Consider the following 12,475-nt stretch of genomic DNA (forward strand, 5'->3'; position numbering starts at 1 on the left):
AGACTCCAGACCACCACCCAGGCTTCCAGACCCGGCACTTCATCCTTTCTCTGGCACTTCATCTCGTCTCTCTTCCTCTCCCTCCATCTCTGCCTCTTTGTCTCCATCTCTGAAACCATGCCTAGAACCAGGGTTTGGACCTGACATCTCCGTTACTGGCCAAGCGCCTGGGGCAGCCGTTCTCTCCCCACCTCACCCTTGCCTCGGTTGTCCGTTCTGCGAAATGGGCACAATCTTCCAGTCGGGGAAGGACGTGAGACAGTGCAGGGAGGGCAGGGCTAGCGCCATTGTCTGCCTCCCTCAGGGGGTGGGTCGGCCCCCCACGGGGCAGGGGGAGCCCTGCTCTCCGGGTCCTGAGTAGACCAGGGAGGTGACGGTGGCAGCAGTGGCTGAGAGCTGCCTGGGGGTTGGGGAGCAGGTGGGCCAACGGGGTCCTTGTCCCTCACTGAGCTTCTCCCTCTCTCCCCCCCACCCCGACAGCCCCCCGGCGCCCACGCGGAGCATGAACATTGAGGATGGCGTGCGCCCGCAGCTCCCCGTGCCCCCCACTGCCGCCCGGTAGGATGTCCTGGCCCCATGGGGCCCTGCTCTTCCTCTGGCTCTTCTCCCCACCCCTGGGGGCCGGCGGGGGCGGCGTGGCCATGACATTGGCCGCCGGAGGGGGCTCCCCGCCGGCCACCTCCTGCCCCGCGGCCTGCTCCTGCAGCAACCAGGCCAGCCGGGTGATCTGCACGCGGAGAGAGCTGGCCGAGGTCCCCGCCAGCATCCCTGTCAACACGCGGTACCTGAACCTGCAGGAGAATGGCATCCAGGTGAGCTGGGCCGGCATCCGGTGGGGTGGGGGAGGGGGGACACACAGCCGTGGGGGGTAGTGGCGCTGCACAGGTGGTGGCCAGTTCCTCTTCCTCGAGGTGGCGAAGGCCTTCTGGGCGTCCCCTCCAGCTCCTCACGGCCGTCCCTGTGGCACTTAGGAGATACTGTTTGCATCCTATTAACTTGAGCTAAGGCTGCCCGGGTTTTCTCTGACGAGAAAACACCTCTGTGCCAGTGCGTTGGGGCTCAGAGGCACGGCCACCTGCCTGCCTCCGCCAGCACAGGACAGGCAAGCCCTCGGCCTGCCCTTGGAGTCACAGGTGGGCAAAGCGACCCTTGCTCGAGGCCTCCGTGCCTTCTGCGCCGCTACACCTGCTGCGTGGCCTCGGGCTCACGTGGTCTCTGCGCCTCCGTTTCTTCGTCTGCAAAATGGGGATGCTAAGACCTCCTGCCCCGGGGGAGTTGGGTGACGGCTGATGGGTTTCAGACTTGCCAGGGACTTAGAATCTTCTGGCACCTGGCGAGCACTCCTTTGCCGTGCGGTGTGGGGCTCATGTGCCCACTTCCCGGAGGTGGCGTGACATTTGGAGACCTGAGCACTCCCGTGGGCCTCGTCTCCTGTCCAAGCGCGTGGCTGGTGCCTGGACGGGGCAGGTGCCATCAGGTTAATTGTGACTGTGGCTAAGACGGGGTATAAATGATGCCTCGAGGGCAGAGCTGTGCATTTTTAAAGCAGGGTCTCTCCTCTACTCTGTTGACGTTTGGGGCCCAATCGTCTTTGGTTGTGGGGACCTCCTATGTGCTGTAGGGTGCTGAGCAGTAACCCTGGCCACCAGACGCCAGCAGCACCTCGCCCCTGGTGCCCAAATGTCTCCAAATGTTGCCAGATACTGAAGGGGAGGGGGGGGGATCTCCCTAGTTGAGAGCCACTATTTTTTTTTTAAGTTTTTAAATGTTACTTTTGAGAGAGAGAGTTCAAGTGAGGGAGGGGCAGAGAGAGAGGGAGACGCAGAATCCGAAGCAGGCTCCAGGCTCCGAGCTGTCAGCCCTGAGCCCGACGCGGGGTTCGAACCCACCAACCTTGAGATCATGACCTGAGCCGAAGTCGGGCGCTTAACCTACTGAGCCACCCAGCCGCCCCGAGAACCACCATTTTAAAGGCACAGGGTCGGTACCGCACACCACGCAAGCCTTCCCCGACCCCAGCCCATAAAGCTAGGAGAGAAGACGCCTCGTATGTGACGTCCCAGGCCCCTGGAAGCTAAGGTTCCCCTCCGCCATGGCACTTCCCTATCTGTCCCTGGGAGGGGAAGGGGTCAGTGGCACCCATCTCACTGTCCCTGAGAGCCTGGGGACAGGGCTCCCCTCTGCAGAAGACAGAGGGGATCTTTCAGGGGCACAGCACCAAGAGCACTACTGCCCAAGTCGAGAAGGCTATCCTGGTGGCCGCACGGCAAGGACCAGTGAAGCCAGTGTTGGGGTCAGGATCGTGTCCTCCAGCTCGGCCCCACCTCCTCAACAGGGTGCCTTCTGTAGAGTGCGCTGGGAGTCTAACCTGCATCCTCAGGCTGGAGTCCCTGCTGACCTGCCCTTGACTCCTGTCAGGGGGCCGACACCCTCACTTCCTTCTCGCCCTTGTTCCCTGGACTCTGCCGGCCCGGTTCCGGCCTTTCTTTACTCACGTGACGTTCCACACGTGTTGCCACCAGCTCCGAGACAAGCCCTGATTTAGGTACTGACGGAAGGGCAGAGCCCTCCCCTTGTGTACGTATGAGGGAAGAGACTGTAAAACGAACGGGATGGCGAGTTGGGCTGGGACAACTGCATTCTGGGGAATGGAAGTCGGAGGGGAGACGTTAGCGCATCAGGAAGTACGTGCGATGAGGGGCCGCTGAGTCCGCCCCACCAGCAGCCCCAGGCCGCGGCAGTGACCCTGCAGTAGAACTGGGCCATTTTCTCTTTGGGGAGCTCGATGAACGATTCAGTGCGTTTGCCGGCTCGGGGCTCCGCCCACAGACTTGTGGCTGCCCGCAGGCGCACAACGGCCCGAGCAGTGCTCCCCTGGCACCGCCAGCCCCTACTCCCAGGCCCAGTCCATCCTCCCAGTGGCCCCCAAGGGGTGCTGGCCTCTGCCTGAAACCCACTGAAGCCTCCTGGCCTCAGGAGTGAAATCCAGCCTCTGTATTGTGACAGCCGAGTCCCACACAGCTGGGCCTGGCCTGCCGGCCCCTACGATTGCCGCCAGTTGCCCTCCCATTTCACCCCTCCATCCAAATATGCCTCTCTGTGGCCCCTGGGTCCCCCAGCCTAGCCTTCCTTCGCCGCCTTCCAGTCTGGGCCCGTGGACTCCCCCCGCCCCCACCTCCAGACATCCCTGCCGTTACCCAGGACGCTTGTGTTTGCTAAATATCTCTTGGTTGTCTTCTGTGTGGGAGGCGTGTTCCAGTCACTCCAGATACATCAGTGAGCGAAACAGACAACCTGTCCTACCTACCCCCAGCCCGCATTCTAGACTTCGGCCTGATAAGTAAATGGCATGTGTTAAACATGCTGAGGGCTGTGGGAAAAGGAAATAGATGGGGGTTGGGGACGGTGGGTGCAGGAGGAGGAGGGGTGACTGGCTGCAGCTTTAAAGACAGGAGGTCCAGGTGGCCTAGTGGAGAAGGTGACATCTGAGCAAACGTTTGGAGGACATGAAGGTGGAATCTCATGGAAGGGCATTCCAGGCAGAGGACAGCAAATGCAAAGGCCCTGGGGTAGGATCCTGCCTGGTGTGTGGGAGGAACAGCAACAAGCAGGTGTGACCGGAGCACAGTGAGCCAGGAGAGAGGGTGGGAGGTGAGGGCAGATCCCGCAGGGCCGCAGGGCCTCATGGCCTCATGGTGAGGACGTGGGCTCTTCTCAGAATGAGCCAGGAGCCGGGGGAAGCTCTGAGCAGAGGGCAGACGGGCTGCTGACTTGGGTCTCCCCGGCTGAGGTGCAGGGAGGCCCATACGGCACGTGGATCCTGCGCCAGGGGGGCTGGGTTTGAATCCCGGATCTGCTGTCTCCTTGCTGGTGCAGAGTTCTGGTGAGAAATGCCGGGGGCTCGGCTGGGACCAGGCTGCTTGCGGTGGAGGTGGTGAGAAGTCGGCCGGTTCTGGGCGTGTTTTGAAGGTGGAGACACCAGGACGTTCCAGCAGAGCGGGTGTGGGAAGAGGCAAGACAGGATGGTTTTCTTTTGGGGCTGAGCTGGCCCCTTTGCCTGGGCCTGTTTGCTGGCGCGTCTGTCACCCCATCTCGTGGGGCCACTGGCCTCCAGACGTTTGACCCACATCTCTGTCCGGGTGTGCACTTGAGCCCCATGGACGTGAGTGAACTTCTTTATAAGTCACGCACGGGTCTGCTGCAGCCACGCGGCGTGCACAGTGCTAAGCACACACAAACGTGGGCATGTTTCATCCCTGGGGGTTCTGGCACCCCCACCCCAGAGGCCTCCGTCCCCCCGCAAACTGCATGTTCCCCCAGGGTGGAAAGAGTGCTGTCCACGAGAGCAGGTGCTTGTGAACGTTCAGTCAGACTGGCCTCCCTTCGTGGGCACCTTGCAGGTGGCAGGAGTGGGGCTGCCGAGGGAGCCAGTGGAGGAACTTGGGAATGTAACTGTAGGAAAAAAAAAAAAGTTCATTTATTTATTTTGAGAGAGCGCGCACACACGAGAAGGAGAGAGGGAGACAGAGAACCCCAAGCTCTGCCAGCACAGAGCCCGACGTGGGGCTCGATCCCACAAACCATGAGATTATGACCTGAGCCGATATCAAGAGTCAGATGCTTATCCGACTGAGCCATCCAGGCACCCCGAGAAAGTAACTTTTTCATTATCCAGTTAAAAAGAAAAAGAAAAAGAAAAAAAATGACCCCTAGTCCCACCACCTAGATATAAATAACTACTGTTTACATTTTGTTTTTAAAGGCTTCCTGGCTCTTTTTTGAGCCCATACAAATTGACTTTTAAATTATTTATTACAGAATGAATGCAAATTAATTTAGAAAACCTAGAATATATACCTAAGTAAAAACACAGGGACAAAAGCCAAGCGTAATTCGACACTCACAGGTAACTCCCATTAGCATTTAGTGTCTTTCTGGCCAGTGCCCTGGTAGGGGGGGTTGGTAAAGGGATTTCTTTCTTTTTTTTTTTTTTTACTTTTTTGAGAAAAAAAATGAAATCACACCATTTGGTATCAGTTTGTAGCTGACTTTCGACACCTGAGAGCGTAGCATGAACACCTTTCTCCCTGACACTAATGCTCGTCCAAAATATCAGTTTTAATCACTGTGTAGGATTCTGGCCATCCCGTTACTTAACTAGTCCGTTCTTCTCTCCAGTGTTTTCACTGATACAGACAGCGCTGTGGTCAACAACCTCCGTGCTCAGTCTTGGGAACTTTCCGGATTCTGCCCTTGGGAGAAATTCCTAGAAGTAGAATCTCGGAGTCAGAGGGACGATCATAGAGGCACTGCCCTGCAAGCCCTATGTGTCCTGCTCGTGGTGGCTGGTACTTCCCCAAACATGCAGGGGACTGTGCGTGCGCGCGCGCACACACACACACACACACACACACGCAGCCTGACACCAAAGCGCCGTAGAAATGGCCTGAGTTCCGGGGATTTGAGAGCCTCCCTGTCCTGTCCGTGGTCACTTGCTTGTCATCTGGCTCTGCACAGACGATGACTCCCTGAAGGGGGTCTTCACCCTGCTCCCTGCTGGACCCCCAGCACCGAGAACAGAGCCTGGTACACAGCAAGTGCATAGCAGATAGTTGTCTATGAATGGAAGGTCGGCTGGCTCCCGAGCAAAAGCTTCCGTCTAGAACAGTGGTGTCCATCTCTGGAGAGGGTTCAAATGCCCTCCTGGGACACGACAGGGCCAGCAGGTGGTGGAAATGGTTGTTTTAATGGCCTTTGCAAGCAAAATAATTTTTAAATATCAGCAGCCTTCCATGGGCCCCCAAATCGTTTCTGAGATGGGACAGGGGCGCGAAAGCCCGAGCCTGTGGAGTCACCTTCTAGGCAGAGGCCTAGAGACGCCCCTTCCCCCTGACCTCCCAGCCCTGACAGCCCTGAGGCCACATGCCCCAGGGACCCCACACAGCTCCCACCTGGGCCGGGCCTACTCCTCCTCTCCTCGGCCGGCTCTGTTCCCCTCCTCCCCAGAGCCAGTCATCCTAATGTGTTTACTGTGGATCTTTCTGCTTGTGTGTGTTCTTGCAAAATGCTTATTGTGTGCATGTATTTTTAATTTATGTAGATGAAGCTGCATTATAGATGGCTTTCTTTGTCTTACTGTTTTCACTCAGCCCCGGGGTGTTTTAAGAGCCATCCACATCAGGGTGTGTGAGCGCGTGTGTCCACCCACTGCAGAATTCTCCTTGGTGGGTGCCCCCCCACCTCCTGCCCCCCCCCCACCTCTGAATCAGGACAGTCACCCAGGAGGCTTGGAGCTGTCTCCACCACAAAATCCCCCTCAGGACCCCTTTGGGAGCCTCGTGGTAACATCTTTGGGGGACTCTCTGGATCAGACTTCACGCGTGGGCTTAACCAGGGTCCCTCGGGGTCCACCGGGAGGTCGTGTGGGCAGTGTGTGAAGGTGCTCTGCAAGGACGTGTGCTTCTGGCCTAAGAAACCCATCCACCCACCGGAAAGAAGTGCTCAGAGGTGCTTCAGAGAGAGGTTGAAGGATGGCCCAAGGGGGCCAAAGTGTAGAACAGAAGCCGCCTCAGTTCTTGGTAATCAGGGCATTGGTCAAGTGAATTGGGGCGCATTCTTACAACAGAGTGTTACTTGAATATTTAAAACAGAGTTTCGAAGAATATCAAAGGACACAGGGAAGTGCTTAGAATGTAACACTGAGCTTTCAAAGGATGCAAGCAGGACGTCCAGTTTGTTTTAAAACTGCCCTGAAAGGAGGGGGGGTCTGGGTGGCTCAGTCGATTGAGCTTCCGACTTCAGCTCAGGTCATGATCTCGAGGGTTTGTGAGTTCAAGGCCCGCATCAGCATTCTGCGCTGACAACTCAGAGGCTGGAGCCAGCTTTAGAGTCTGTGTCTCCCTCTCTGCCCCTCTCCTGCTGTGCTCTCTCTCTCTTTCTCAAAAATAAATAAGTAAACTTTAAACATAATAATAAAATAATAAAACTGTCCTGAAAGCAAACACAAAATGCAGGGACCACCCAGAAACGTTGGCCCCGCCTTTCCCATCACACTAGCATTATGGAGGATAATTGCATTTCTTCTGTTCGCTTTCTTCAGTTGCTAAATTTTCTTCAGTGCGGGCACCTAGTGCTTTTTGTTATCAAGAAAAATTCTACTTAAATATATAATATGTACAAAATGGTATACAAGCTGAAGGCAACAGTCTGTGGTGGGATTCGCTCACCTGTCCCTGGAAAAGGGAGCAGAAACCCAAATCTGCGGAGCGTTTACCCTGAGCCGGGGGACTGGGAGTGCTCTCCCTTCCCCAGGCCTCTTCGTTCTCACAAGGACAGGACTGTTTGTCCCATTTGACAGATGGAAAATGGGACAGCCCCTCCCCTGACTTCTAACAGCCAGAATAGTGCATCTACACCATCTACACCGTCTACACGGCTGCCCCCCCAGCTGCTGTTTGTGCCTCTCGGCCGCCTGGTCTCCTCGTCGTTCTCCTGTAGCCCAGCGCTCCTTCCTTTTCCTTCTTTATTGTTGGGTAATATTCTGTCCGATGAAGTTACCTCGATCTCTTGATCCATTTCCTCTGGATGGGCATTCGGACCGTTTCCAGTTTGGGGGCGGTCCCTACTCCACCTGACCTTCGAGATAGAATCTTTTCGAGCCGGGGTGGGTGTAGTGGAGTCCCTCCTCCCCATTCATGCCGTGGAGAGTGGCCTGTGCGCTCCAGGCCGGAGCAGGAATGGGACTGTCAGCGAGCCGGCTCCAGGAAGGACAGCACGAGCCACATGTCACAAGTGGCGGAGTCCGACGCCATCGAGCTCAGGCCCCCAGGTGGTCCACCTGTTACCTTCTCTGAGATAGCGCCCTTCAGGACATGGCCCCTGCCTCCAGCCTCCTGCATCCCTGGGCCCCTTCACACTGGACGTTCTCTCTTTCTGGAATGTTCTTCCACTCTCCTCTACATCTACTTAGCACCAGCGCTTAACAGTTGTGGAGACAGTTGAGGCTTCACTCACAACTCTTCCTCGGGCACATTGTCAAACCTGTCTGGGCCTCAGTTTTGTCATCTGTGAAACGGGGTAACAACAGCCCTTCCGTCATAGAGCCGCTGAGAAATTCAATGCTTTCATTCTTTGGACAAGCAGGTATTGAACGCCACTGCATTCTAGGTGCTCCCGGATGCCCTGGGGACACGGCGTCACGTGGGGGCAGTGCATTCGCATGCGGACTTAAGGTGGGAGAGGACCCTGGTGAGGGGCCAGGAGCTGAGCAGCTCTAGCAAGGATTGACAGTGAGATCTTTGTCACGGTCGGCCTCGTCTTTCTTGACTCAACCCCAGAGGCGCCTTCCCCGAGCCCCCAGTCAGGTCAAGGCCCCCCAGTCCCCGCGGCACCCCAAATTCATTGATCGTACTTGTGCACACTTGTTCACGGCACCACTGGCCCAAAATGCAACCGTTACATGAACCAATCAGAGGGCGTCTCGCCATCTTGCAGAGTCTTGTGGCCTCGGAGCCTCATGAGAGCCCCAGGAGAGGGACAGGTGGGGATCCCCATTTTTCAGTTGAGTAGACTGAGGCCTGAGAGACAGGAGACCCACATCTCTCCCTCTATTACTCAGGTTGCCTCTCTGAGCCCACCTCCCGCTTGGGAGGGTGGGAGTAGGGGTGTGTGTGCAGCCTCCCAGCAGTGCTCCGAGCTCTGTCCACAACTACCCTGTAAGTCCTTGCTGCTCCCAGCAAGACTGTGGTGCAGGAAGTGAGACCCTTGTGCAAAAAGCCGCAGTTGGGGGGTAGAGTTGGGACTTAGCCCAGGCCGACTGGCTACAGAATTTGATTTTTCCAACACTAATTTCCTGATGTTTCCTAATTCGTAGCTGGCTGGGCTCTGTGTAGTCCTGGCGCCTCAGGCTCAAAGCTAAGTCAGTCCTGATGCGGTCCACAAAGCCAGCTCCTGCTCTGGCCTTGTCCTTGCTCATCAGGACACCTGCCCCAGCTTCCTCCTAGCTTCCCGTGCACTGCCGCCCCCCCCACACCCCCCGCCCCAGTGAGAGTCGCCATGCCATCCCTTGACCTTAAGACGGACAGTGCTCCCCTTGCTGCAAGGACCCTTCGCCAGCCAGCCTGTCCCTGTCCCAGCCACACCACACTCGGGGGTGCCCTCTGCTGGACCCAGACACCGCCCCAGCCCTGCCCTTCCAGCCCTTCCGAAAACACACCTCACCTCTGAAGGGCCAGAGTCACATTCCACACTTGCCTGGCACCAGGCACACTTCCTCGTGGACCCCAGACACTGAGAGTTTAATCCTTACAACACCGGACACGGGCTCTCCTCCCCACGTGGAAGCAGGCTGCAAGCTGCTCCCCGAACGCCTGTCCCTTCTGCGTCTGATTGGCCCCGGCCTGTCAGTCCGCAGCACCCAGCTCATGCCCCAGTTCCCTATTAAACAACTACTATGTGTCAGGCTCTGCTGCAGGACCTTTGCACAGCTGGATGCAGAGAGGGAAGCACACGGAAGGCAGGACCCGTGAGCTCACAAGATGGAGGTGGAAGCCGGATGGGGGGCAGGGGGCCAGGGAACCTCACTGGGAAGGAGGTCTTTGACCCCGCCTGAGCCTTCACCTAACCCCACCCACCCACTGCCTTAGGCAAAGCTGGGGTGCGCTTACCTCCTGATACAGATCGTACCCACCCTGCTTCCCAGGGCATTATCTGCACAGGTTCAGACGCCTGTCTGGGGTAGGGGCAGGGGTACAGAGGTGAGGAGCAGGCCAGACTCAGCAAACAGGGCAGGGCTTGGCCCAGGAGGCCCGAGAAGGCAACTCCCCGGTGGATGAATGGAAGGAGATGAGGGGGAGGACCGGAGGGCGGGCAATGGCCCGGTGAGTGTAGATGGACAGTCACATACATGGATGAGAGGAGCTGGCGTCTGGGAGCAGACTTCTCACGGGGCAGGGATGGTCAGGAAGCCTTAGCAAGGAGAAAGGCTTTTTTTTTTCTGTTTTTAGGGAGCCTTGAGTGACTTGGGCCCCGAGCAGGTGCAGAGGCTGGGATGGCGTTCCAGGACAGCATGAGCTCAGGTGTAGAGGAGGAGGAAAGTGACAGGTTCATAGATGGTGCACTTAACCTCGAAGGCACTAAGCCCCTCATGTGTGGAAAGACATTTAATTCCCTCACCAATCCTAAGAAGTAGATTTTATAATCCCCATCGCACAGATGGAGAAGCAGGCCCCAAGAGGTCTAAAATGCACCCAAGGGGCACCTCGGGGGGGGCTCAGTCAATTGAGCGTCCAACTTCGACTCAGGTCATGATCTCAGGGTTCGTGAGTTCGAGCCCTGTGCCAGGCTCTGTGCTAACAGTGCAGAGGGGTTCTCTCTCTCAAAAAAAAAAAAAAAAAAAAATTAACAAACATTTAAAAATAATAATAAAAAAAATTCACCCAAGTCCCAGAAGTGGTAGAGAGGCAGCCCGAATCAGGACTCCAGCTGTCTGACCCCACCGCTTGAACCACCAGGCTACAGGGCCCACGAGCAAGAGCGAGAGCAGCCGGCCGGGTTGGGGCAGGGACGAGACAAGTCTGTCTGAGCACAGTAGCGGTCTGGGGTGCTGAGGAGCCCTGGGGTTTGAGCTCTCTCCCCTGAGATAGATAGCGGGGGCCACTGAGCTCTGGCCAGAGCCCTTCCCCACCCACCGCCCTTGAGGGTCGGCCTGTGGGTGTGGGGACAGGGGTGCTGTGGAGGCTGACACATTGTTCCCAGCTGCCCTCACCCAATATGGCTCCTGGAAGGTGGGGCCCGGAGCCTCTGGGCTCCTGCCAGTAGAAGTCAGTGCCAGCATGGCCTGGAACCTTCTAACAGGGACAAGTTTAGAACCTGTTGTTGGGCAAGGTAATATTAGTGACAGAAGTGACATTTATGGATTTCACTGAAGGAGGAGATGCAGCGTCCTAAGTGGCCACCCTGCCCCTGGGCTGAGCTGTGTTGCGGTGATACGGGCTGGTTCTCAGTCCTCACGGCCCCTGCACCTGTGCTACAGAAGAGAACACTGAGGCCTGGGGAAGCTGAGTCTAGACCCAAGCCTGCCAGGCTCCTGGCGGGTCCCGGAGGTCAGGGAAATCCCCACGGAAAAGGAGGCACAAGGCCCTTATCTCAGGGAAGGAGGAACTATGAGAAGTCGTCATAAAAGCACTTAGTACAGAAAAATAACAATGTTTTTAAAACCGTGAATGCAAAACACTAATACACACAAGAAAAGACAGCGAGCTGCTAAGCTTCGTTGTCGGTTCAGTACGTTCAAAACGTATAAGAACAATTTATCTTAATAGTGTTTAGATGAACAATTCACTTAATCATCTCCCACCACAGTTAAATTGTTAATAAAGGAATTCTTGACAGTTTATTTTCTTAAAAACCCCAACAGAACTCAGTGGGATTTTTTTTCAGTGTTAGTAATGTTTACCAACTGTAGCTGAAGTGGCAAGTCCCCTAAGTAATAGACCAAGCTCCAGGATGAAGGAGAGACCCCCCCTCCACCTTGGGGTTGGGAGTGGTCATCGATGGGGCCATGTTCCCTTGTCCGACTGGTGTCTGTACCCTTGACGGTGAGCACAGAGCCGGGCCTAGGGGGAAGAGGGCTCAGCAACCATGGGCTGAAGAAGCGAGGGGACAAGGGTACTTGGCTATGAGGTTGCTGTCAGAGGCAAGACCCCAGGACTACCTCCTCTGCAACATAAGAGGACATCAGTGTCCTTCCAGGCCAAATGTTAGGCTGGGAGGGAAGGGGGATTTGCCCACTCCAAGAACCAGTCCCCACCTTGTCCATCCTACTTTGTGTCAATGGTCACAACAGTGACCCCCGTTTAAATATCATCTGCTCTGGGTGGGGGGAGGGTGAGGGTCAAACTGTGCTGTACAACGGCCCACACCTGCCTCTCCCCCTACAACCAGGGAAGCACCCATGATCTGTTTACACCATTGCCATTTAAAGGATCATTTGCATAATTATTATGTTTAGTGCCCTCCCCACTCAAGATCAGGTTGTGGGAAGTCAGGGCTGCTTCTTTCTTGTCCACGGCCGGATCCCCAGAGCCCAGCAAGATACTTGACACATAGCAGGCACTCCAAGAATATCTGTCAAATGAGCAAATCAACACGAGGGTAATGGCTGAATAATGAACAGGCCCCATGGCTCAAACTGCATTGAAACCAACAGAGAGTCCAACCCTCTTGGCTTAGGATGCGCAGACGGATGGAGACTTTGTATTTATTTAGATTGAGGAAAAGCAGACGTCCGATCTTGGTTCTGCTACTTTGGATCTGTGAGACCAAAGGCAGATAAGTTTTCCTCTTTGAATCTCCATTTCCTCAGCGGTAAACCATCAAATAAGAAGAGAGGCAGGGACGTGTGGTTGACAACACCCATGTGACAGGATTTCTACAAGGACTAAATGAGATCACCACCTCAGAGCATTTAATACAA

At 56.0% G+C, this 12,475-nt stretch overlaps 1 protein-coding gene across 3 annotated transcripts in view; it reads left to right on the forward strand.

The window, feature by feature from the left end:
* The window catches only part of LRRC4B (leucine rich repeat containing 4B), a 62,259-nt gene that overhangs the window by 38,147 nt on the left and 11,637 nt on the right, over positions 1-12,475 (forward strand). For all 3 annotated transcript variants that reach the window (XM_042970340.1, XM_042970343.1, XM_042970341.1), the window contains exon 2: positions 481-812. In XM_042970340.1, coding sequence (XP_042826274.1) covers positions 516-812 — 297 coding nt within the window. In that variant the 5' untranslated portion in view covers positions 481-515. The remainder of the gene's footprint in view (positions 1-480; positions 813-12,475) is intronic.

Source organism: Panthera tigris, chromosome E2 (assembly GCF_018350195.1).
Source record: "Panthera tigris isolate Pti1 chromosome E2, P.tigris_Pti1_mat1.1, whole genome shotgun sequence".
In the NCBI taxonomy this organism is placed as follows: Eukaryota; Metazoa; Chordata; class Mammalia; order Carnivora; family Felidae; genus Panthera; species Panthera tigris.